We start from the raw sequence: 27,311 nt of genomic DNA on the forward strand, positions 1-27,311 counted from the left end.
AATAAACAAACGGGAGACTCCCGGTAACTTATGGATATCACCCTGCACCCAAAATTATACCAAAACACTTCAAACAGCCTCCATTATTCACAAAGTGTTATATATGTCAAAATTATATATGAGCCCATTAAATCACAGAGATGGCGATTTGCACAGCCTTAAGATCACATATAACCTATGCAATTAATACAAATGACTAGAGGTGCGAATAGTGCTCAGGGCACATCAAGCGATCTCTAACAAAGCAATAGTGACCCATAGTACAAAATTGTTTTACTCACATAAAATTGGTGCCCCATTCCTTTCGGATCCAATACTGAAGGCACAGCACTGCTTTTTAATTTTAAACTCTCCACAAATTCAGTGTCGAGCTGTGCCTTGTTCATGAATGAATCCTCGGAGATATGAACAAGCAAATGTCCCATGTTTTTCCCACAAGAGGGAACGTCTTACAAATAAACTTTAACCCAGCATTCCTATTATCCGAATCCGAAGGAAGGTTATGCAGCGACTGCATTCTTCCAAAACCAGGGGTGTCACAATATTTAGCTATCTTTAACGGCAGGTTTGTTTATTGCTTGCTAGCTTTATCTGGTTCCGCGCCACTGGTTCTGTAATGCGCGAACCACTGGGTGGGGCTAGAGATGTATTCGTTTCTATGAAGTCGGTGTTCAACCTATCAATGACGTCATAGATAGGTTCATTCCAGAACCTGCAGTTCGCTGGGCCTGGTGTCAATAACAGATGTAATCTCAGTAACAAGGGTATTTTCAGTTCTGACACTTACATGATTTCAATCCGATTCCCTCTTATATAAAAATAGCTTGGGTCAAAATTATGATTTTAATTCATTGCACCTTTAAGGAACAGATAGTTGCCACTAGTGATCACTTACAATGCCAAATAAAAAAAGTTGATGCAACAAGTCACTAGAAGATTTTGAATTACGGTATCAAACTCTTTTATACAACGATTCTTCAAATACAGAGAATCAGCTAAATCTGCCCTTATAGACCCAATGAGATCATCATGTGGACTACAATCCATCACATCCACCAACCAGACGAACAAATACAAAATAAAACCATGCAAGAGGAACACAAGAAAATGGAAAGGCATTGACGCAACCAGCTATGGATATACATTAACACAGAATCAATGCAGTTGTGTTGATATGTGTTCTGTTGCTCGTGCATGTTCACGAGTGCTTTGCTTTTTGTATTTGTGTGTGTGTGTACTCCACTCACATTCTGTTTGCCCACTATGTTATGAAAGGGAAGTTCAGGGCTCCATGTTCCCTCAGTAAAAGAAGTGTTAGAGGTTCTGTGTTCTGATTGGTTGGTGGAATCTTTCATAATGTCCTCAGGCAGGGTGAGCAGGCTCTCCTCCGGCTGTTTGATCAGGAAGGTCTCGATGTTGTGTCTGCGCAGGAATTCATTGCGGTCTTTCCCGTGACCCTCTTCCACCTCGTAGACGCCGTTCAGGCAGTCTAGGGCTGCTTTGGAGATGTGGATCCTCCTGAAGGGGTCGAAATTAAACACAGATTCAGCTCGCGCATACAAAACACCTCTTTCAAATGAGCGTCCACAAAACCTCATTTAACCCCCTCAAACACAATTAAAATCTCTCTCCTCCACACGCTTGCGCACAAACACACACACAGGCTTAAGCACTGAAATTATCATCTCTGAGTGTGTTTGAGGGCAAACTGATAATCCTTCTGTAGTTCCCCAACTTTCATCTCCGCAGCAAAGAGATCTGTGTGTAGATGTGTGCGTGCGCATCTCTTACCCCGGTATTCCCCCTGACTCTAGTTTGTTGGCTATGTCCACATCCCAGGACCAAACATCAAACTGCCACTTCCGCAGGCCGAGAACTCCACATAGAACTGAACCGGAGTGGATTCCGATTCGCATGTCTATGTCGTGCTTTGTACGCGAGCGCACGTACCTAAACATACAATAAAAACACACAGACAGATAAAACTATAGTGCTAGCCAACTCATAGGCTACTGGGTTTATGGGTGTACATATGATACCATTACATGACACAATTTCACCTGAGAGTGGTAACAGGTAAAAGTAAATGGCTGTTTGTAAAAAAAAAAGAATTGAGGTTATGCTGTCACAGATGTGGATGTGTTGAGTGGTGCTCTAAATTGGGTGATATCTGGATGTTAGTGCAGCACACACGTATACACCTGCTCAACAAGAGCCTCTCATCTGCTCCAGCATCTATTATGGGTCAACAGGACTGGTCTAGTGGCCTCTCTCTCTCTCTCTCTCTCATACACACGCTCACACACACACACACACGTTAACAATGATATTGACATAGCATAGACAATTTTTAAATACATACTATATTTATATGTGGCAAACAAACATGAGTCACCCAAAAATTCATCGAGGCTCTAAATTTGACAAACCAAGACGGCCAACCAAGACAATTGAACACAAACCAAAGTTCTTTCATAGTATTTAATTAAGAACAAACAGAGGAACAATGAAATATAACATGGATCAATTATGTGTTTACATACCTGACAGCTTAAACAAATGAATGTTTTAATGTCACCTGATGGTTTTAATCATGCTGAGGCCCATCTCAACACAACAGTGGGCGTGATCCGGACGGGGCTCAGGTAGGCCAGAGACGCAATAATAACAATCCCCCAATATCTTGATCCTCAGACAATGATGCTCCTGAGATGTTAATAAAACATGACAAGAGAATACAGAAGGAGAGATGAGATGGGAAGAAAGGAGGAGACAAAAGAAAACAGAGGAAAGGAAAGCGGAGAGAGGAGGACAGAAGAAAAGGAGAGCAGTTCTTATAAGTCGCACCAAACAAAAGTAATTTCAAGATATCTGCTCGATTAGAAGTATCTGCTTAAAGCAACATTAGCACAGTTTGACTTTATCCAACGTGTTTGAGAGATTTTATAACCGCAAACACCGTGTAATTTCTACGGCCTTGACTACCTGCATTAGTTATCTCTCAGTCTGGCAGGTTTTTGTGTTGAGCTCAGGGAGGGTAGTAATTATAAGGCCGGCGTTCACTCAACAGGCTTTCTGTGATCCATTATTCTTGCCTACTGCTGTATTAATGACTTTTCAAAGCTCGGCAAACGGCTGTATAGAAACAAAGAGTCTCTACGGCCGTAACCATAGTTTATCATACGCTAAAACATCATCTACAGTTTGATCATCTCTGGACTGACTCATGATCATATGTTTGAAGCCCTAGTGCTTATCACTGCAGGCAACTGAATGCCTTTTACATAACTGTGGGCCAATTTATTGGATATAAACATACAGACTGGGCGTTAAATGTAATCGTAACCACACGCTCCAAACTCTAAACATCAGCATAATAATATGTTGCTAATAGAAAACCCAGTGGTGATTTTTTTTCAATGTTTATACATTTCATTCTACCCCATCGAACAATAGCATTACTTTAGGGCGTTCATTTTTTTGGGTAGCCAATGACAACAGTTAAAGTTCAAACGTGGATGATTTTCTTTCTTCCGTAGACCACAAAAGAAGATGGCTAAGTGAAATTAAGTCAAACTGTCAAGTCCCATAAAATTATATATAATTCTTAGCGTACAGAGATATCGTTTCTAATACAGATTTCATATATACCTACTTAAATGCGTTTTTATATAGTTTTATAACATAAATAACGTTTTAAAACACTTTTTTGTATATTATTTTATTTGTTATCCTATTTTTATATTTATACGTGTGCCTGTTTGTGTGTATGTATGTGACCATGGACCAAAAAACCAGTCATAAGGGTAATTTTTTTTTTGAGATATATACATCACCTGAAATCTGAATAAATATTCTTTCCAGTGATGTTTGATTTGTTAGGATAGGACAATATTTGGCCAAGATACAACTATTTGATAAAATAAGTATAAAATAAAAAACAAATTGTCCGTCAGAGGCGCTGAAGCAGGCTGTTGCTAAGAAGAAACAGGTTTGTTTTAACACTCTCTATAATGCTGTTGTGAAGATTAGATGAACCCAAAAGCAGAAACTCTTAGCTTTACATTGATACCAAACTTGAGTGGTTATTTCAAAAGAGCGGGCAGCAGCGAGCCAAGTTTGTAGCCGTGTTTCTGGTGTTTTAATATAAAGATTTTATATATTTACAGTAGGAAATTCATAAATATTTTAATGGAACATGATCTTTCCAAAAGCAACTCAATAGAACTTTTACTCACGGTTCCCCCATGTGGTGGATAAGTGCAATGGGTTTGTTACACAAGATGGCGCTGGTGAGCTTTTGCGACGCCAGGACCGGCAGACTTGTTTCCGGTTGTATAACACTCTCCAGTTGTTTTGGCTTAATAAAGTGCTCAGCAATGTAAAGAGGATCTTTCATATCGCTGATATATTACTTTTTTCTTTTTTATCTAAAACACCCCAAATCCTTTGTTTCCCATACAGTGTTATATGACCGGACATTAGTCTGCCGACTCTGGCGTCCCAAAAGCTCACCAGCGGCATCTTGTGCAACTAGTGAATTGTCTGTTATTAGTGTACATATGAATTTGTTTACTATGCTGATGGAACCGGCGAATGCCTAATGTTGTTTAGAAACCATATCATACTTTTCCACAGGAAGGGGATGGGCGGGGCTGTGTGTACTGACTTGAACACAGAACTGTGGTTGTAGCCGCTATGAGGCTGCTCAGCTAGCAGTGGCAGTAGAATTCGTCCTGTTAAGAGTTGTTCTAAATAATCTATAATAATCTTTATTCAAAAATCTAGTGTTGCTTTAATTTCCTAATGATTTTTGGTATAAAAGAAAAATAGAAAATTTCAATCCATACCGTGTATTGTTGGCTATTGCTACAAATAAACCTGTGCTACTTAAGACATTTTTGTGGAAGAAGGTTTTGTGGTCCAGGGTCACATATTGTAAATTCTTCTATTTCTAAATTCCAGTTTTATAACCCTTTTTTTTTTGGGTCATAAATATGTTTTAACTTGCTTTTGAAAAACATTGCATTGTACAATGCATTATAAATGCGTCTGCTTATTTCATAAAAGTAAATATAAAAAATTAACATGGTGACTACTTAAATACAAACATGGTACTTTTTGTTGGTTCCACAATACATTCTTAGATTTTACATTGAGCACTGAGAGTTAATGCACATTTCCCATCAGGCACATGTGTGCGTAGGAGACAAAGCAGCCCAGAGAGAGATATAAGCGATACAGATTTGTGGAAAATAATGCAACTGTAAGACGGGACCTTCAATGTTTGAAGTGTGGATGAGGCGTTAAATATGTGTGTGTTGATACGAGCCATCAAACGCATTTAAGTCTGCTTTAAAATGACAACCATACACAGCCAGTAATGCACTAACAGCACATGTAACATCTCTGAGTAAACATTGCCATCGGCAGAGAAAACCAAGTGCTGCTCGCCGTCATAAACATTGCAGCAGAATTTAATAGAACAAACAGTACGAGCTGCACAAGGCCAGACCAAACCAGTGAGACTCTGTGAGAAATCACACAAACATTTAAATACGACATACTGATACAACCATCTGCATGCACACATATGCCACATTTGAATATTTGTATTATGCATCAGTAAGCCACTTTATGGTTGGTTAAACTCCAATGATTATTGTAGTGACTCATGGAGAAGATTATTGCGGATACATAAGCCGCAGAGACGTGCGGGATAAGGACGAAGAGCTTAATATGCTTCATAATGCAGTTTAAACAAGAAGAAACCACAGATTTCTTTAAGAGCACCTCATGTGCAAAGCCAATTGCAAACTAAAAGAGTGAAGCTTGTCATCCTTTGATGTAAGAAAAGGCTTCTGATCATATTAGCATATGTGGATGTCATAAAAAATAAATTTCTCTAAAATCCCATTTCCCTAAAATGAAGAAACTGCACAGTGTGAACTTGACATAGCATTGCTTCTTCCTCTTTCAAGAAATGCAGTAGATGTCCACATTCAAACACATACAGTACATACATCATCACACATCAAAGTAATGAACAGTAGTGACACGCCAACAACGTTTTGATTTTTAGTGACTCTTTAAGTCATCGAAGTTGTAATTGGAATTCATTTTTATCGAGCTCAACCCCCAAAGTGCAGCTCTAAACTTAGATGGCCTAGATTCATTCAGGATCAAAAGTGCTGTCTGTATTCCTGTCACTGCTTTGTGCCTGACATATATTTTTTCAAATAATGGATGAGTTCTTACATCCATTGACTTAAGTTGCTATATAAAAGCATTGCAAAAGATTGTGGTGAGAAACAGATTTACTGGCATTTTTTTGTATGTTTAGAGTGCCACACGCAGCAAATATACACCCTGCTATCTCTCCTACATAATAAATAAACACCACATGCTGTGCGAGCTGTAGATATGACGTGTGAACAGGCTGGAGCCAAATAATTCCCCAACATCTATACATATTCATCACACGGGCACCTGCTTGACAAATCTTTTCAAGCCAAGTGTGCTGAGGACACCTGCATATCGATAACAAATATTATTAAATGTTTATTTAGACATGAGACATGTTTATAGAATCCATTCTGTATACATTCTCTAGAGATAAAGCAAATAACTGGATGCCTTGATACACAATAATATTTATGTGATGTATTTTAAACTGTATACCGAAAACAGGGCCATGCAGAGACATATTGAGGGGCAGTGGCCGAAACAAAAAAAGGTTCACTTGGGTTGCGGCAGAAGAAGACAGAACACGGTCTCATGTGCACGGCCCTGATCCAAAATAACCATAAGCTGTATAACTGTCTTAGTGTGTGTTGCATCGTGTGTGTTTATGTTTGTGCTAGAGTACTCACATGCGCCAGACGGTCGAAGCGTGCAAAGAGTTCGTTGAGCATTCGAACCAGTTCCTGAGCGGAGAGCGTTGTGGAAAGATTGGTAAAGCCCTTCACATCAGCAAAGAGAATACTGCACAAACACACACACACAGATTATTATAACAATCAAAACTATTTTTTCAAACAGAAACATTTTAGTTTATACTGTTCTTGGCCACAAAAACCACTTGGACATGTTTTCACATTCAAATCAAAGAGAAAAAAAACATCTGATGGACATGTTTCGCAAAATTTTATGATCAGAAAAGTGTCCAATACAGTAACTCCCAACTTGATTACAAACCAAAATATATTGTTTTAAAATTAGGAACTTAACAGAAATAACCCAGATTTAAATTCATGTGTTTGTAGACACCATTTTGTACATTCATTCTGACTCTGATGATTCATAAATACACGCTGTAATTTAATGTATGGTAGACGGTTTGAGGGGCAACAACATAAACAAATGTCATGTGACCCAGACTTAACTTCCTGTCATGCTCCTCAAAAAATCAATAAGTGTAAAGTAGATTGCATTTAGTTAAATACAAGTAATACACTATAAAATATTCAAATAAATTAATATTAATATAAATGAAATACAAAATAAATTGTTATATTATCACCAAACTCATAACCCAAAGTTTAATTAGGGCCAAACATGTGCATCTGATGAAACTCAACTCAACTCAACTTTATTTATATAGCGCTTTTTACAATTTTCATTGTTACAAAGCAGCTGTACATGAGACACATTTAATACAAGAAAAACAACTAAAGAAATATACCTGTAAAAACAAGAAAAAGGTGAAAACACAAAAGAGAGACATACAAATGCTCCACACACACAATATGGTGTTGTCAACTGTCTATGAAACATGGAAAATGCAAACAGATTGTGTGACATCACCTGCTCAGACTTTCACTGCTCAGTATTGTGCCATTCTTTGGCCACTGAGAGCCTATTTAGGGCTATTATCTTGACTAAGTACTCTGCAATGAATCCACTGTTGTTATAATAGAGGGTGATCACGGCATAATCAGACGACAGTCCCATAATGGCAGGTGCATGACTCAGTTCACATTCTGTTCTATTAACAGTGAATGTAACACAAAGAAATAAGTTACCTCACGTTCTCATAGCGGTGAATGTAGATCCGATGAAACTGGTGTTGTAGGGTTTCATCCTCCACGTTGGCCATGTCATTAATCATCTCCAGCACCACAAAGCGTGGCAGCACTGACAACACCAGGCGCTCCTAACACAGATGCAGTAATGGACTTTAATAAACATGGGCTTAAACCATTCAAGTTATCAGTCCCTATTCAAGAATCATTCAGTATAAATTGTATGTAAGAACTTTCACACAATTGTCACACTAAACTGAATATGAAAGGTTCAATGAACGATTTACTTAGAAATTAATTCTATTTGTGTCTATTTATCTCTCGTGAATAGCCTCGATGTGCAAACATGTTAAATCAGGCATAAGTGTTGATTCCATCAGCTGTCTACCAGTTTACAAAAATAAACCGTTCACAAATCTTACATTTTAACTCAAACCTGACAAACGATAGGTTACATTAAAACCTTGCTTGTGGTCATAATGAAAAAAAAACAATGACCACAAGTTTTGTATTATTGTTTAAGACATCAACATATTGTGCAGCCTCTTTCAAGAATAACAGACTCAAGTTTATTTTTATCCAGTGTATCCAGAGTATTAAACGGTTTAAACCCATAGGGATAAATATGTATGCAAATACACTATTACATATTCTGTATTTATTTGATCTAAAAATTACAATAAATGATCTGTTATTTGAAAAAACTAAAATAAATGATATATTATTGAAAGAATAAGCAATTATATATTTATTTGTATTATCCCAAATTGATGAACAAGTTAATAAAAATTACCCTGCACACTTCAGCTTTTATTCCCCACATTTTTCTTTGAATAAAGAACTGGTACTTCAAATATGAATTTAACAAACCAGAGGTTGCATCAGCCATTGGCTAAGCCGAATACAGGGGGAATGTAGATAGATGGACTTATAAGAAGAGGAAATATGTGCACACACACACACACACACAGACACACACAGACAGTGGTACCAGCATGTGCTCCACTTGACTGGCAAATAAACCCACTTCAGCAAACACTCTGAGAGCCCTCAAAGAAAGACATGGGGGAGGAGAAGGAGGAGGGAAGCAGACAGAGTAAGATTCCCTAAGGAGTCGCCCAACCTTTGTACATAAGCCATCCATCCCAATGAGACACCGTTCTTCTCTTTAAATCAATTGTTCATACTCACTGTGGGCTCATTGCTGGGAAAAGGGTGTGATATAGCATAGTGTCATAGCACATGCCCTGTAACACTTACTTTTTTGGCTTAACACACACGTACGCGAACACATCATGGAAACTTTCATACAAATGCTTTTTGTGTAAATGTTGCTAATGCGCAACCATTCTGCACAAACAGACATTTAAATAGTTAAATAGTTAAATAGTTATGGCACCGTATGCATTTACACTTTTGATGTCTGAAACTTAACAGGGTTAAACTTTGCAAACACTCACACTGACCTGTCTCTGGTTCTCGGTCTCTAGGCGGAGACGTGCCTCGATGCACCTGCGTGTCTCCAGAAAGGCCTGTCGCTGGGCGCGGTCTGACAGGTAGCTGATAAACATCCCTGCAGTGTTTATACATAAGAACAGCAACACCTGAGCTAACAGCTGCAGAGAGAGAAAGACAGAACAAAAACAATTTAACTCTCTGGTCTACACAGTTTAACTATAGGTCACATGTGTATGACAGTATGTGGAATCTTACATTTGCAATTCAAGCACAACATACTCATTCGGGAGAAAATATTATTTTAGCTTATTTAGCTTGATTAGCATATAACAGAATGCGGTATTATTCCCTCAGAGAGAGAAGCTAAATGTCACCTCTCTCTCTCTCTCTCTCTCTCTCACTCGCTCACAAACATAAATGCACATTAGCGTGCAATTAATGAATGTCAAGCATATACTTCAGCCAGACGACAATATTTTACAGTTAATAAGCACGCTAATATTTTAAGTGCAATCACTTTTGTGATGACTTTTATCTCTGCTATTCAGGCCAAATGATTTAATTGCGATACAATTAATTACACTGTGATACGGTCCTTATTAATTCTGATGAAACATTTTTCAATTCTGCACGCAGGGGCTGAACTGCAACCCTCCACAGATTTATTTCTGATCCGTATTCCTTGCATATCTATGGTTTGGTAAACTGTATCCGACAGCTACATTATGAGCAAAATGAATGAATTTCTTTTAATGTGCCTCTCTTTATTCTGGTTTACTTAAAGGGACATTTCATCCAAAATATTTTTTTTGTCTTCATATACTCACCCTCGAGTTGCTCCAAATCTGAAGGAATTCCTTTGTTCTGATGAACACAGAAAAAGATATTCGGAAGAATGCTTGTAACCAAACAGTGCTTGGCCACCACTGACCATTGACCATAGTAGGAAGAATTACAATGGTAGTCAAAAGTCCCCCATAACTGTTTGCTTTCCTACATTCTTCAAAAGATCTTCTTTTGTGTTCAACAGAACAAAGAAATTTATAAATCAAAGGCAAGTTTTCCTACTATGGTATTCATTGGTGGCCAAGAGAACTGTTTAGTTACAAGCAATATATTTCTCTGTGTTCATCACAACAAGGACATTTACAGTATACAGACTTGGAACCAGACAAACACTGCTTCTTTATCCCGGAGGTCAGAAAACATTTAAGGTTATTTGCATAGTGCTTATTTAAAAGCTTTTATACACATTTGGTATAATCCGCGTTGTGTAACAAAACGTGTAAATCTCCTGTTAATCACTTGATTTATAAACAGCAAACTGTTGCTGTTTTGTGTATACATTTCTTTTTAAAGCCTCATTTGTGATGTCTTAGCAAAGCTATAAAACATTACAAACCATTTGCAATTGTTCTGTCCCTCCAAAGCACTGAGGGGTGTACATTTATTTTTAGACACAGACACACAAACACACCTCGTTTACTGCATTTGGAACATATACCGGGATGAATCTCAAAGGAATCCCGAACTAAACACAAACCTTTCCCAAACAGGTTGTGCATTCTCCAGAGAGTGTGATGTAACCACCTGCAATCAACGTGTGCGCACACTCAACAACATGTTTAAGCATGTCTCCATACTTATTACTATTAAAGCCTCATAGGCATTGTGTGTGTGTGTGCTTAAGTTGAACACATCCCTGCTGGGAATCTTACATTTTATGACTGATTAACACCCCCTCCTTACAGTTTCAATTACTTCATCTTTATGTCCCAACAGGGGCAATAAAGGGTTGCCATTTCAGACGTAGTATAGTATAGACTCGCATAGGTCTGGAACTTATTGCCACTTTCTTTGGAAAGGCCCCCCCAAGATGCCATATGACTGACAGGTAAAGCAACCAATCACGTTTCGTTTTGTAACAGAACGATGTACATTCACGAACATGTCAAAAGTTAACAGGAACAACGGTTATAAGTTTATGCCATGAACCACGCATACTTTTAAGAATTGAGCGTTTAGTCGACCGTGATGAATTCTTATAGCAACCATTGTAAACACAACTGATTATTTCTCAGATCAGAAGGCTTTGTTGTTTCCAGGCGGACCGTTAAAGAACGAGGGACGCATGTCTTCCGGATTTCCTGTGAAATTCATCCAATCAGATGACAGCTTCGAAAGTGCTGAAGTGTTTCCAGAAAAGTGTGCACACAAGCGCATACAAAGTCTCTCTCTCTGTTTCTGCAAGTAGTATCAAAATTAGATAAAAAATCTAATAAATATTTTTTTTATTTGACACACAAACTCTCTCACTTTTTCCAAGTAGTAAACATAAAATAGCATTTAAAAACCTCCTCAGCATACATTCTCACTAAAACATGATATTAAAACAAGATACTGATTAACTGTAAATTTTCCCATTTGTACTTTTAGGATCATTGCAAACATAGCAACACGCATTTTACAAATAACACACACAGTGGTTTGTGATGTGAAGAAAGCTCAGCTCATGATTTCAGACTATCCCCAGATAAGCCACTGACCTCAAAATGCCTCGTATCACATTATATCTGTTTCTCTGCCTGTGCAAACAGATGTACAGTTAGCAGAGTGACATTGAGACTTAAGTGTGTGTTTTTCTTAGTATGTCAGTCTTAGCTGTAGGACAAATTAACAGATGGTCTGTTGAGCTTTAGACCAAAGTAACAACAGTAAATATTCCATGTCATTTCCATGTAAATTTTAAGTTCATTAATGTTCGTCACCAGCAAGTATCCAAATATATTTTAGTCTTAAGGTAAAGCATCATATATTGGTTTATCATTTTAGAAGAAAAAAAACATATTTTAGTCAAATTCTTTAAGATAAACATACCGCAGCAGAACAAATTGAGAGACCATTTCAAAGACCCTTTTCAGTTTTTATGAGCTTACTATTTATATGTTTAGGCAAAATTCATATTTTTGTTTCGTTGTGTCAAATACTTTTTTTCTATTTCTATTTATTTGTAGAAAATGAAAACAGAGAAACAGGTCTACATAACAGAAAAGATGCTCTAAGAGATCACAATACAAGCAATACAACAGTAATATTTGTACATGTATTTGGGAATTTGTTGATTTTTTGGGCAGTTTTCATGTGTCTTGTCATGCTGTCAGTCTTTCACATTGCTGTTGGATGACTTTATGTCACTCCTAAGGTTTGATTTAGTTGAAATTTAACCAACACTGTACTGGGATGGTCGCAATACCTCTAAAAATTGTGATTAAATGAAAATTGGGAATGGTCTCTTATTTTTTTCAACAGCTGTAAATACAGAAAGGAATTAACAGAGCAACTATACGTCTCATTCACTTCTAAATGAATACTTCAGACCACCATACATGTACTGTACACACAAACATTAACTATATTCTCTAACAACATAATTATCTCAGCAATATCTTTCAACAGCAGCAGAGATCTTTAAGCGATTGACACCCAGATGCACAGCCAGTAAAAACCTCTGTTATAAGGAGAAATTAGGCCAACAACATATCAGCTTTTAGAAAAACAGATCGGATGAAACTGTTGATATCAACATTGTACTATAGCCAGAGAATCTCTCCACATTAGAGAGCCGGACTGAGATTTAATTAACACTCCTTTTAATTACTGGGGTTGATTACACTTGTAAAATGCTGCCTTTGAGATCTGCAATAGATAGGCTGTTGTCCACCGATAACTCAGCTGGGGAACGAAAACCTTTTAATGCCCATTTGATAAACTGTGAAATTTAAATTTGCCATTTGAGTTTCTTGAGCAAACCAACTGTGGCCAGTCTCCGTGGAAAAGGCTGGAGTGATGAATTCTTCCATGTAATGCATTGTGGGAACAGCTGTGAATTCATTGCTGGATGCTATTAAACCAATGAAACTTTTCTAACAAAATAAAATCTATTTTGAATCATTATAGGGCTACTGCTATTTTCTGTACTTTAAAAAGAAGTTAATTTAGCTTGTGTCAAAGGGATAGTTCACACAAATACTACTTGTCATTTCAAACCTGTATGACAAAAGAAGAGATTTTGAAGAATGTTGGTAACCGATAGCGATATTAGATTTTATTGAATTCCAATAAAGTATAAGTGAATGGGTACAGCTGTTGAAACTTTGAACTGACAAGAGGGTGGTAAATGATGACTGAACTTTTTTGTTTGGGTGACCTATCGCTTTAAGTGATATTATGATAAATGAACTCCCATCTTGACTTTCTTCTAATTGTAAAGGCATCAAAAGACTGAGTGATGATGAAACCTCTCTTATAAGCTGGAAGGTCTTTTTACCTAATCGAACCTTATGCTCTGGATTCAGTGCGCCTGATAACACACACTAATCCTTTAACACCGCCACATATACATTTTCCAGCTGATCGTTCTTCAAGTTTTTCATTACACGAGGCATCTACAGTTTCAGCGATCTGAATTGACTAATACATTATTAATAACTCAGACATAAAAACATTCAATAGACTGGGCAGCCTGCTGTTATTGATCTCTGTACATGTTTGAACATCTACAAGATCACTAAGGTCCACACCTGTGTGTGTGTGTGTTTGTGTGTGCGCTCTCCCTGTACACATTTTTACACAGTACAGATTTACAAAAGTTCCTTTTGTCAGCATTCAGTTGTCGTAGACATTCTTAGACCCTATTTCAGCCTTTCATCTCATCCTCCCTAAAAATCTGCAATTAAGCTGTCAGCCCCCTGAAATCTGTGCAATTCCAGGTAATTGCACTCCGAATCTATCCTTCGTGATTTGTTAAAAACTTTGTTTCAATAGGTACTGTCCGTCACTGGCTGACCACAGCGTATTTAGAAAAGCAACATTCTGTATGGAGCGCAGCATGTGCCATAATTCTCTCAACTTTTATCTCTCTCTTCCACAGCGAAAACCTACATCCTTGTCTACCCACAATCCACCCAAAGAGAGCTGCTTTGTTCTGCAAAGCTGAACGTTGGAGTTTGTGAAGTGTTCTAACCTTGTGTGACTTATTAATGATTGATAAAGACCCTGCAAGAGTTTCCATAAAACCAGAGAGAAGAACTGCAGCTAACTGACGTGACGTGCGTCTTACCCCGCCATTGACGACATTGCACACAGCACTAAACACTGCAACAGGTGTGTGGTCAGGTGTGCGTGTGTCCTGTATAAAGAATGGAGATAGGATACGAAGAAATGCTGGCAGACAAGTGTGTGAGTCAGAGAGCCCTTCTCCGTTTCTCCCTCCCACGCTTGCTATTTTTACAGTCTACCTAACAGCATCTTCGACCACTGCTTGGACACACACGCACACACACGCATATTTGCTTCAGCTAGAGCCATAAGGTATTCTATGCTCGCTTGAGTTCATAGACAACTGGATTTTTCCAGAATCTGTGTGAAACGATTCCAAACAACTCCTCTCTCTCTCTGTCTGTCTGTCTCTCTGCTGTGATCACAGTGAATAATCTTTGCAACCTATAATTAACTCGTCTTCCTGCCTCTTTGCTGTTGTTTGTGTGTAATGCAGTTTACTTGTTTGTGTGTGTATGCTCTTGGTATGCTTTAGTGTGTGTGCAGGTGAACTGCAAACTGACAATTCCTATATGAGTTTAATGTAGATATACGATCTCTGACATGCTCACATGTTCGGTGATCTGGCCTCAGCCAAGCTTGTCTTCAGAATCTCATATTGTTTCAGAGAAAAACAGACAGGCTTTGTTGATCTGATAACTCATACACATCGCTGTCCACATGGAATTTATCACAACTGGCTTCACATCATATGCAGCTGTCTATCATTTCTATGTGTTCAGACATGTTTTATTAGCCTTTGCTTCAGGTATATTAAAAAAATCTCTCATAACAATTGAGTTGTACCCCGAAGTTATTGAAATGAATAAGTGTGTGCTGCGCTCTAATAAGTCTGCTTTGCCGCATTAACCAGCTCGGTGGAGATCATTTTGACCTCTGATGCCCTCTACAAAATTTGGAACGCGAAAATGTAAACAGACATCGATATCCCAGACAGACCGTACGATGCAGACCAACGACCTTAAAATGTCATTTTCAGCACCACATCAGTGGACAGCGACAATTTGCACACAAGCATGAATGCCGAACGTCAGGCTTGGAGGAATGTGTAGGGTACACATCCCCTTCATTATTTACCGTCGTGAAATCATCAAGATGGTCATATTCAAGCCTTTGTACGACAACTATGTGTGAGTAAGGTCTAACAATGCGTGTGCCTGTGTGTGACTGTCTGTCACCAAGCTCAGACTCGCGCCTTGCTGATGACAGATATCTGGAGCGTGCTCACTGTAGACTCTCATCTCACCTGATTCGTAGAGATCTGAGCTCGAGGGGAGACCACCAGCTGGAGCGCGATGTGCAGGGCAGAGGTCAGCAGTCCCGCAACAATGGCCCAGGTGAGAGGCAGCGGCAGCATGCTGTAGGTGGCAAACAGTGTGAATAGCACATACCCTATCCCATCTCCGAGCAACCCATATCCCAGTCCCGTGGCAAGGATCTGCGTGGCCATTGCCACCCAGGTCACCGCGCCGCTGTACTGCAGGTAACCGTGTGAGCTCGTGTCCTTGCGGACCACCACGAGAGCGCAGATGACCACCTCGATGCCTGTGAAGAATCCAAGCAGCATTCCTTTGATCGGGTCCATCGGCGTGGACGCCAAGGTCAGGTGCAGCAAGAGAAGGGTCAGCTTGGTCACCACGTCCAGAATGTTCATAACCACTACGGACTTCCGCCGCTGCCCCAGGAAGTAGCGCTGGTATAGGCGCTCGAGGTCCCTGGACTTGAAGCTGTAGCGCAGCGTGGGGAAAATGACCCCGCGGTAGGTGTAGCCCCAGCTCAGGAAGAAATCGGAGTTGCTGGGCGCGCAATCGATCTGCAGGAAACCCAGGTCGCTGCTCGAGCGCTCGGGGAAGACTTTTGTGCCGCCGTTATTGTGCCTGTCGCCCACGGAGGTCCTGCCGGCAGAGTGTTTGCGCGAGCCCTGCGCGTGAGATTCGTCCGGTGATACGGGTTTGTGAATGTGTTCGTGAATGAAGCGCTGCTCGGTGATGTGCCGCACGGCATTCTGCCACAGCAAACGCTTCGGTCGGATCCCGCTGTTGCTGGTGGGGGTTTTGTTGATGCTGTAAAGCTCCTCGCTCGCGCTGGAACAGCGAACCTCAGATAATTCCATTGTTCCACACTTGTTTTATGTAGGTCCTATTTATGTGCTTTACCAAAATACAATAAATAGTGACGAAGGGTGAAAGCGAGCCGGGTCATCGATGAGGGTGAGGTTCGGACTCCACGGAAAGTGGAGAACACATCGGTTCCTCGCGCTGGGGCAAGCTGGTCCCACGGCAGTCGCCGTTCATCATCACGCGCCGCTCAAGCTGAGAGAAACGCGTCTTTGGACAGCATCGTATGTCTATTCCGTCAGAGCGATGTGGTCGCGCTTGTCCGTGCCATTTGGCAGCGGCTCAGGATGCGCAGCGCTACAGCATGGCATGCGCCAGCTCGCGTGCTGAAAAACAGCGCATGTTAACGCACTGCGATGCGCGCGAACATCTTTGAGCAGTGCGCGGTCTGACGTACCTAAGATGTGGGGTTTATGCGCGTGTTATTCTCTCTCGTTCTGGTGTGCTTCTGCTTTATCTCAACCAAGGTGGAAGAATTTTGAAGAGTCCATTCCACAGCGCCATTCCGACCCCTCGCGCAGCATATAGGCTTCTCTCTTACCGTTATGAACGTCTTCTGTTGAGCCGAGATGAAACAATCCCCGTATATATTTTTCTCAAAAAGTGACTCCAATGAGCTTTGTTATAATCAGGGGCCAGCTTTAGGGCTCATCGGTTATGGGTCTGCCTGGTAGATAAACACAAAGCAGATCGCAAAGAATAAACAGCCAAGTTAGAATTTATGTTAAATTAAGGTAAAACAAAATAAAGGCAGCAAAGGTTGAGTCTGTAAATTGCCTGAGACTGAGAGCATCTGTGTCAAGCCATCGGTCCGTCAGCTCTTCTGGTGGTTCTGATATTTACACTGAGAGAGAGAGAGAGAGAGAGAAAGAGAGAGGAGTCTGCGAGTCTTACCGACGTCACGCGCTCCTTGCCTCTTCTCCAAACCGCGCAGCTTTTGTTTCGTCCCCAAGCACCACAAAGGAGCGCGAGGATGAAAAGATGGATCAGTGTGGGGCATAGAATGTGGAACACAAATTATTTTAATTAAAAAGCTACTATATGTTTTGAAAATGGGAAATAAATGGTATATATAATTGTTGATAGAATCGATTATCCATGTACAATTTTAAAACATTGTTTATGCATTTAACGTGGAGCGTGAATTCCAACAGACTCAAGTTTTATATTGCAAAATGATTAAAGCATCTTTAACGAATTTATCGGGATATATTTAGAAACGTAACACACTTACTTCCAACACCGCTATCGTGACTCACCGGCTACTCGTCTTTCAAAAATATTTTACAGCGCGAGACCCCGGCTGCGGCTGATCAAAGCGGACCGACAGCGCCTCGCGAGTGACTCATCACATCCCCCACTCGCCGGTCTTTTTTTTTAACGGGTGTGGGTTTGTTACCATGCGAGTCTTATGGAGTTTATATTTGCGTTACTCACTCCCTTGCTTTTTACTTTGCATTTTCTGTCTGCTTATAAAACTGGTAAACTGGAGGCAACATAAATAAAATGTACACTTGAACAATTGACTTCCTTCGAATCACTCCAAACTTACGAATTGGTTTTGCAGAATGCTGCCTGCTGCTATTCCCCCTACAGAGAAAGAATGGTGACCATGGGCTGTATTATTCAAGATGTAAAGAAGACAAATGTCCATTAAAACTGCATATAATAGTCCATGGCCCGGTTTCAAAGACAAGGCTTAAGGCTAGTCCCAGCCTAAAATGAATGTATGACTGAACATACCTTGCCCAGAAATATCTTAAAATATATCAGTGCCATTGTTGTGTCTCAAGATGCACGCCATTAATGTATTCTTTTAAGGCATTTTTATAAAAGCGACATTAACATCTTAATTCAACTAAGGCATAGTCCTGTGAAACTTGGCCCATTGGACTTGTTTGGCATTTTAATCCACAGTTCCCTTACTTATTACTGAAGGACACCCAACACTACACATTTTGGTTGACTCTTTTCTCTGACATATCCATTTTTAGCCCATTGCTAAATTCGCAAAGTAAGATATACTGTATATTGCATACATCCAAATCTATTCATCGCCAAGCATTCAGTATAGTACAATACAGAGTCATAGGAAGGAGGAGTGATGTACACGCCTATGAATGTCTTGCTATAAGACAGTATTTACGTATATGTTGTGCAGTCTATGTGGCTGAAAATGGGGGATTGTCACGAAACACAATATGGCCACTTACACGGCAAACATACAAACGTAGGTGAATTCAGGGAAAGCATCAGATATTGTCATTATTCTGCAAATCATTTATTCTGTCTCACCTGTTTATATTTATAGTAGTCTGTGACTGCAGCTACTGTGCCATTAAAGACCCATAAGTTGATGTGTATGTGTGCGCGCATGCCCGTTTGTCCATTGTGGTGTTCACGGAAAGTGTGTTTGGTTTCCAATTTAAGTGTGACATTTGAGATGATCCTATTGAGGCATAAGAGTAACATCTCTCTCCCTCTCTGACAGTTGAACGTGAATCAGAAAAGAACAGGTTATCATTATGACTTATCTAGAATTGTTTTGTTCTCAGAATTTGAATATTGTATATTGCAAGATAATATAAAATTAAAGCTAACCCTTAAACAATGTTTCGATTTTTATTAAAACATGCGTTTTTTCCCTATTTCCCCCACAATGTATATGTGACCCACATACACACAGACTCCTTTTTTTAATACTTTATATGCTTTGTGTATTTTTCCAATTACAGATGCCCTAAGGTGTCCCCAAAAGAAGGCTTTAGTGTATTGAGCTAAATTCTGGGGACAATTAGCCTATATCCCCACATAATTGCCAGATAAACCCCAAAATAGACTCATAAAATTCACCGGCCTGTGCTAAAAACATCTTGATTACAACAATTATTGTATGGGATCATGGAGACATCAGTGATATGACTCAGCACACATGCATACACCTCTCTCTCCCACCTTCCATTATGCCATTCGTTGAATAAGTGTACGGGAAGGGAAAAAGTACGACACGTACACACACCTCGACAAACCCACTCACTACTGAAAGCACAGTGATGTGGAACTCTCCCCTAAAATGCCATTGGAAGACAGCGAAAACACATTAGCACTTCTGCAGAAACGGCATTGCCACACACACACATGCACGCACACAGTGTTTGGGTTCAGATAAGCATGAAGGACAATCTTCATTCGGCAGACACATTTATGTAATTATAGAAAATCTGCTTGGAAAGACCTGGTGTGTGCGTGTCTGTTAGGTACTTCAATTGTATCTCTCATGGTTTGGGTGTTTAATATTAAATGACTGGTCATAGTTTAATTCACTCTGCTTGATGTCATTATGTCCCCGTGATTACCCCCGCACACATAGACACGCATACATACACACATAAAGCAGCTTAGTGGAAACCTTTATGAATTTGCTTAGTGGTAAAGAGCTTCCTGTATACATTAGAAGACACAAGGAGGCAGTAGAGAGCAGCCGTACAAGCACACACAGACACATGGACTGACAGACAGACAGACACTCATTCGAGGCATAAAAGTAATATGACATATTGATCAAGTGAATAATCTGCCATCTACACTTTTAAAAAGTCTAAAGGTCAGGAGGCCAGTGACCAACTAAGAAAAAAATAAGATGTCTCAAACTGAGTTGTTCCCATGAACCCACCCACGTTTCTGCTAACATGATGTTGAAAGTGTGCTTGCGCTTGCTTGTGTGTAGTGCATATATGTGTGTGTTGGATTCAGCCACCTGTCAGCCCGTTCTGCTGTTGATGTTTAAGGTTCCAGAACCGTGGGTGTGATCCAAAAAACTCAGCCCCCGAGTCCAGCATCTTCCACACATGCTGCACTATGAGACATGTAGGAAAAAGTGAGCAGGATAATGATTGAAATAAGAAATCACAGATAATCAAATACACACATGTGCCTTTTTATCTGCACCTCAATCATCTGCTTCATAATTCACAGTCTCTCTTTTTATAGCTCCTCTACTGTGAACATCTCTTTTTCATTTAGCATTTTTTTCACTTTTTTTCACTTCCCTTTCAGAGAGAGCCAACATGTTGTGTGTGTGAGAGAGAGAGAGATAGACCGGCTGTTTCACAGGATGAGAGAAAACACTTAAAGAAACTAAATAATAAAATGCCTCCATATCAAATCTGTTCGTTTCTTAAGTCAGCACCACAGAGACCTTATAATACTAGACGTAACCAGAATGCCCTGAAATATAAGGTATAGAAAAATAATCGAATGAATATTTACCAACTTTCTTCAAAATATCTTCTTTTGTACTCTGCGGAAGAAAGAAAGTCATACAGGTGTGAAATGACAAGATGGTGAGTAAATGATAACATAAATTTCATTTTCAGGTGAACTATCACTTTTACTTAAACTTAAACTTACCATCTCGGATCACAGCAAGCAGAAGCTATAGTACATTGCAGTTTTTTAAACAACAGCAGATGGGAAGAGTGTTGTACCCATTTGAAAACAATTTTTTTACAATTTGGTTTGGTGCCAAATTTGTCAACTTCAGCACATGCAACACATAAGGGCAAATGCAGAACTGCACTCATAGACTTTATGGAAACCTATTAACAAATGTAAAAAAAAACCTACACTTTATATACTGTATAATAGGACTTGTGACATTGACATAAGTGAAAAAAATACATTCTGATCTTTCTGAAAGTTAACATCGTTTATTTAAAGCAAAATAGTAAAAAGATGAATCTATTCTTTATGATACATTCAAACAATGACAAGTCTTTTTGTTTGCAGAGAGTAAGTACCTTTGACATGACAAGAGCTGACAGCTTTTCACAAACCCTGCAGTCTTTTCCCTCTGAATATTGTTCAAAATTGATGGTATGCGGCATAAAATATGCCTGACATTTCTATAAGTACACTTCTTTTACTATATTTCATTTCATTGTCAGAGCATTGAGCCATTTTGCAGAGAGTGAATTTAGCTCAATAGTACAGATCAGTGGAAATTCCAAGTTAATTGCATAATTCCATAAAAGTCTATACTTTTTACACAAACTTAGGGACGTAATAAGAAAAACCAAAGGAGAGAGACAAATTGAGCAAGACTTTGGGTTAATGTTTAAGAAATCTGTGAAACAAAAGAATGATAAATTTTACTATCTTAACCTTTCACGCATAGAGTTCACATACAGTAGTTGCACATTAACCACTAAAGGGGACACTAAAGTGGACCATCTTCATTTACTGTGACGTTTAAGATATCCACTCATGTGGAAAAAAGTGAAAATGTGTGAAAAAAAACTTAAGAGCAATTAAAAGACGAGGTTGTGGGGCAAACATGAAAAAATAATAAATCATATTTTTTATGCTTGCCCCACAACCTCGTCTTTTAATTGCTCTTAATTTTTTTTCATTAACTTGATATGATAACCCCATTTCTTCAACAGGGTTTCACAGTGCTGAGTGTTTGTTCTCTCACCATCCACACCAGACCTTCACGATTATCATCCAACCCAATAGACTCATATTGCTGCTACATTCATGCCAACTAACCCTTCTTTCAGCTTATCTCAGATCTTTGCATTCCACTCAAGATGCATCTGAATACCACTCATCACCCACAAGCTTAGGCTTTTTCTTCCTCGCATGGCTGCACTGGAGTCGTATTTCACGTTTACAAGACCCTCTGACACATTCCTAAAGACTAGCATTATCTGACAGGTTTGTGTATCTTGGTATCATTCTTGGTACTGTGGGGCTAAATTTAGAACTTGACTTGTACCTGGCGGCCGAAATGAGCTTTCTCCGCAGGGTGGCTGGGCGATCCCTTAGAGATAGGGTGAGAAGCTTGGTCACTCGGGAGGAGCTCAGAGTAGATCCGCTGCTCCTCCACATCGAGAGGGGCCAGCTGAGGTGGCTCGGGCATCTTTTCCGGATGCCCCCTGGACGCCTTCCCGGGAAGGTGTTCCGGGCATGTCCCACCGGGAGGAGACCCCGGGGAAGATCTAGGACACGCTGGAGGGACTATGTCTCCCGGCTGGCCTGGGAACGCCTCGGTGTCCCCCCGGAAGAGCTGGAGGAAGTGTCTAGGGAGAGGGAAGTCTGAGCCCTCCCTGCTGGAGATGGTGGTCTAGTGGGTTAAACCACTGAACTGGTAAATCAAAAGATTGCTGGTTCGATCCCAGCAGCCACCACCAGTGTGTCCTTGAGCAAGACACTTTACTCCACGTTGCTCCAGGGGGATTGTCCCTGTAATAAGTGCACTGTAAGTCGCTTTGGATAAAACCGTCTGCCAAATGACTAAATGTAAATGTAAATGTAATGCTTAGACTGCTGCCCCCGCGACCCGGATAAGCGGAAGAAAATGGATGGATGGATGGACTTGTACCTGCCCTGGGGGGCTGTCACTTATATAAGTATGTTCTGGTTGGCATCTGTAAGGAACATTAATGTAAATATTCTCTATGAGCATTGTGTGAATAAATGCATGTGAGGGAGAGTTTAAGGAGACCCAAATTAGCATAATGAATTGCAAGATTTTCTGATTTAAAGGAATAGTTCATCAAAAAATGAAAATTTTGTCATCATTTACTCACCTCTTTGTAATTTAAAGCTTTATGACTTTATGAACAGAAAAGAAGATGCAGTATTTTGAAAATTGTTGTTAACTGGACCCCATTGGTTTTGTGTCTAGCCAACAGAAGTGAATGGGGTCCAGCGCTGTTCGGTTACCAAGTTTCATCAAAATACCTTTTTTATGTTCTGAGGAAGAAAGAAAGTCATGAAGCTTTAATTGACAAGAGGGTGAGTAAAGGATGAAAGTATTTTCCTTTTTGGGTTACTTATCACTTTATGCTACTCAGACATTTTGAACATTAAAGGGATAGTTCATTCAAAAAAGGAGAAATCTGTCATCATTTATTCACCCTCAGGTTGTTTCAAACCTGTATAAATGTCTTTGTTCCAATGAACACAGAGAAAGTTATTTGGAAGAATGTTAGCAATTTTCAGTTCTGGGACATCATCACTACCATAGGATTTTATTTCTTGTATTCTTTTCTCTGTTGAAGACATAAGAAATTTCTTAAGGATTTAGGAAAACAAAGAGTTCTCGGGCACCTTTGACTACCATTTAATTCTTCCTACTATGTTAGTCATTGATGTCCTGGAACTAAAAATGACTAGAATTCTTCCAAATATCTTTCTCTCATCGGAACAAAGTAATTTATACAGGTATGAAATTACATACAGGTGAGCAAATGATGACAATTTTTTATTTTTTGGGGGAACTATCCCTTTAAGAATAAGATTTTTAGTCTTCCAGTGTCCTTTGTTCACTAAATAATGTGTAGGAGATTAGCGTAGTATATTTTACCTCATTGAGGTAATATTTAGTAATCGCTCTCAGTCAGTAACCTCATGTTTGTTTTGTCTGTAATACATCCATACATTGATTCTGTCTGAACACCATACAGATTTCCCAATGCTATGAGTTCGTGAAAAATGTCAAACCTATAGGGCTGTTCGATTAAGACTTTTTTGGAGTCGATTCTGATTCCAATTCCTGGTTTGGGAATCATAAGAATCGATTCCAGGAATCGATTTCTAGCTGCTGTTTTTGATTCCGTTTTTATTTGTAATTAAAAAATGTACACATATTTAATGCAAAAGCCGTCACTTTTTACATTTATTAATCGTTTATTGTTTCTATACCCAAAACCTTAACCAAATACGTCGATCTTGTCCTGCAATTCATAGTCTTTATCAGTTTTTTTAGTTATAGCTGTTTTCAAAAAAGGCACAGGTCAAATTACTATGAACTATTTTTAAAGTTATTCAGCAGTGTACACAAAAATACTTGCAGAATATAACAGATCGATAATCCGTAAAATGTATTAAGAATGCTGTGCATATACTGTAAGTGTAAATGACAGACAGATTTCTAGAGTTCAGGGGCCCGTTTCAATTCGAAGGTTCAACCAACACCGAATTAAGATGTGAAGTTGATTTACACTGAGATATAAAACTTTGAGTTTTTGGTTTCAGAACAGCTGATTCGAGTTGTTTCAATCAATTTTGGGTAGACTTACCTTGAGTTAAGGGCATGCACCATGACTACAACAAGCCATGATCAATGGAGCTCCAATTTTACGATTCACCATGGCAATGGCACCAAAGAGAAAGCTACTAGGCAGCTGCATACAGTGGACAATTAAGTTTAAATGAATAAACAGATAAATGTGCCAATAAACAAACAAATTAACCAGTAAATGAATTAATAAATTAATTAAACAACAGAAATAAAAAATATTTATTAAAAAAATGACAGCCATGATGGCACATGCTATCGATTTAAAGATTGATGAAATATATTTTGATATATCTAATTTAATGTAAAGAAAAATGGTACAGTTGACAAAAAAATGACAAAATTCCACTCAGGTCCTAAATTGCTCTCCTGAAATCGGAGTCAATCCCTATGAATTAATGCAGCCTCTTCTCTATAAAAGCACATTTGACATATTAGTCACTGAAATGATCTCTGTGTGGATCAAAATTTGTGCCATGAATGACTGCATTTATGAATGAATGAATGATTGACACCACTTGCGCTTTAAAAAGAGGCAGGAGATCGATCGAAACTCTGGGTTTACCAAAGAAAACCTCCTCCCGACCAGGTTAGGTTCACAGAGTAAGGCATTACGGTTACTGACTCGGAGTAAGTTTCTTCTCTTTTAGAAACGTGCTTGAGTTACCCCGCATTTCTGGGTTTGACATACTGAAACAGAATACCCATAGTTTCCCTCATTTCAGGGTTAATATATTCAGAGTTTTAACTAAACCATCTTTCTGAAATGGGCACCGGGTAGGTTATGAAGTAGCTCTGTTTTTCTTTACTTACTAATGGACTCACACACCTTTTTTGCTATTGCTCTTTCTTATCTTCTCATTTAAATGCAAATGGTGCAGACAGGTGTTGAAAAAAGATCTGTCCATCTTTAACAGCCTTGAACAGACGCCCAGGTAAATATGTTGTGAGAGTGCTTTATACAGTATACAAGCAATTCTCTTCACACACAAACTGAGCGCATCGATTAAGAGTAAGAGAAGACAAAACACACTTTTATGACTTGTTAAAAGTGCGGATTCATCTAATTAAATCTGCATTATGTGTGTGCAAACAAAGCTTTTGCATTAATGCATGTAGAACATTATGTCATACAGCGTTAGACTTCATCCATTACTTTTTTCTGAAGTCTGTAATGTCTTAGATAAGAAACTAATGTGATTAAGTTGACCAATGACATCGGCTAATGGGCGGGGCTTGTGCTTATGAAGGCTCTAAAAGAGGAGTCGATTCCTTTAATGGAATCAATTCCAACCTTTGGAATCGACTCTCAATTCTCAACGCCTTGAAATCAAGGAATCGATTCTTTTTGGAATCAATTCCCAGCCATAGTCAAACCCCCTCAGGAGATGAGAAAAAATCAAACTGCCTCTCTTTCCCTCACACAGATTGTTCTATGGGTCAGCATTGATCTTAAGCTCTGTGTGAAGCTAAACATGCTTAAATGTAGAGATACTGGTTTGTGTTTTACTGGTTTTCTTAATTGGATGGGACAGTTCAAACCAACTAATTTACTCATCTTGACCCAAACATGTTTCTTGCATAAAGCACAACAAGGGAAATTTTAGAGATTCTCATCGCAAATTTCTTTACATACACTGAAAATACATCTTAACATTGGTGTGTGCCACATGAGAAAACAAACATAAGGGCTCGGAACAACATAAACGTGTTTGAAATACGAAAAAATTATAGTTTTGAGATAAAATATTACTTAAGATGATTGTTGCAATCTTGGATGCATAAAACCTGCACCGTATACAAGTTTGTTCCCCCAAAAATGAAAATTCTGTTTTCATGTACTCACCTTCAATTTGTTCCAAATGAGAATACATTTCTTGGTAAATGATGAACACTGAGAAAGATATTTGGAATAATGCTTATAACCAAACATCACCCATCTCAACACCCATTGACTCCCATAGTAGGAAAAATTACTTTTATAATTTTCTGTGTTCTGTCAAACACAAAAGACGACATTTTGAAGACAGTAGGACATCAAACAGTTCTGGGGCACTTTTGGCTACAATTGTTTTTTTCCTACTATGGGAGTCAATGGTTGTTGAGATCTGTTTGGTTATAAGCGTTATCCTTAATATCTTTCAATGTGTTCATCAGAACAAATAAATGTATACACATTTGGGACAACTTGAAGGTGAGTAAATGATGACAGAATTTTTATTTTTGGGTGAAGTATCCCTTTAAGCTCAGCTTTTAAATTCAGCTTTTTACAGTAACTAAGTCATGGTGGGCAAAAAATTTTTATGTCTCTCTAATGAGTATAACCTGACATAATAATTGAACTATAAGGGAATTAATAAAAATAAAAGATTATACAAGAATTAAGGAAATGTTGCCTAAAATATTTTAGAGGCTGAGGTGCAGTACACCGCTTTAGATTATTGAGTGCAATAATCAGTTAACCGCAGCACTTTACTGAATGACTATACCAGCTTCCCATGCACATAC

At 39.0% G+C, this 27,311-nt stretch overlaps 1 protein-coding gene across 3 annotated transcripts in view; it reads right to left on the reverse strand.

Annotated features, from left to right (window-relative positions):
- Positions 1 to 18,244, reverse strand: part of adcy8 (adenylate cyclase 8 (brain)) — a 44,821-nt gene extending 26,577 nt beyond the window's left edge. For 2 of the 3 annotated variants that reach the window (XM_056743076.1, XM_056743074.1), the window contains exons 1-7: positions 15,847 to 17,524; positions 9,491 to 9,640; positions 8,025 to 8,155; positions 6,873 to 6,984; positions 2,579 to 2,706; positions 1,792 to 1,950; positions 1,248 to 1,518 (exon numbers count right to left, since the gene is read on the reverse strand). In XM_056743076.1, coding sequence (XP_056599054.1) covers positions 1,248 to 1,518; positions 1,792 to 1,950; positions 2,579 to 2,706; positions 6,873 to 6,984; positions 8,025 to 8,155; positions 9,491 to 9,640; positions 15,847 to 16,713 — 1,818 coding nt within the window. In that variant the 5' untranslated portion in view covers positions 16,714 to 17,524. Of the gene's footprint in view, positions 1 to 1,247; positions 1,519 to 1,791; positions 1,951 to 2,578; positions 2,707 to 6,872; positions 6,985 to 8,024; positions 8,156 to 9,490; positions 9,641 to 15,846; positions 17,525 to 17,611 lie in introns of those variants that run through there. The other variant, XM_056743075.1, reaches the window with a different exon arrangement.
- Between the last annotated feature and the right edge of the window lie 9,067 nt (positions 18,245 to 27,311).

Source organism: Triplophysa dalaica, chromosome 3 (genome assembly GCF_015846415.1).
Source record: "Triplophysa dalaica isolate WHDGS20190420 chromosome 3, ASM1584641v1, whole genome shotgun sequence".
NCBI classification, from domain to species: Eukaryota; Metazoa; Chordata; class Actinopteri; order Cypriniformes; family Nemacheilidae; genus Triplophysa; species Triplophysa dalaica.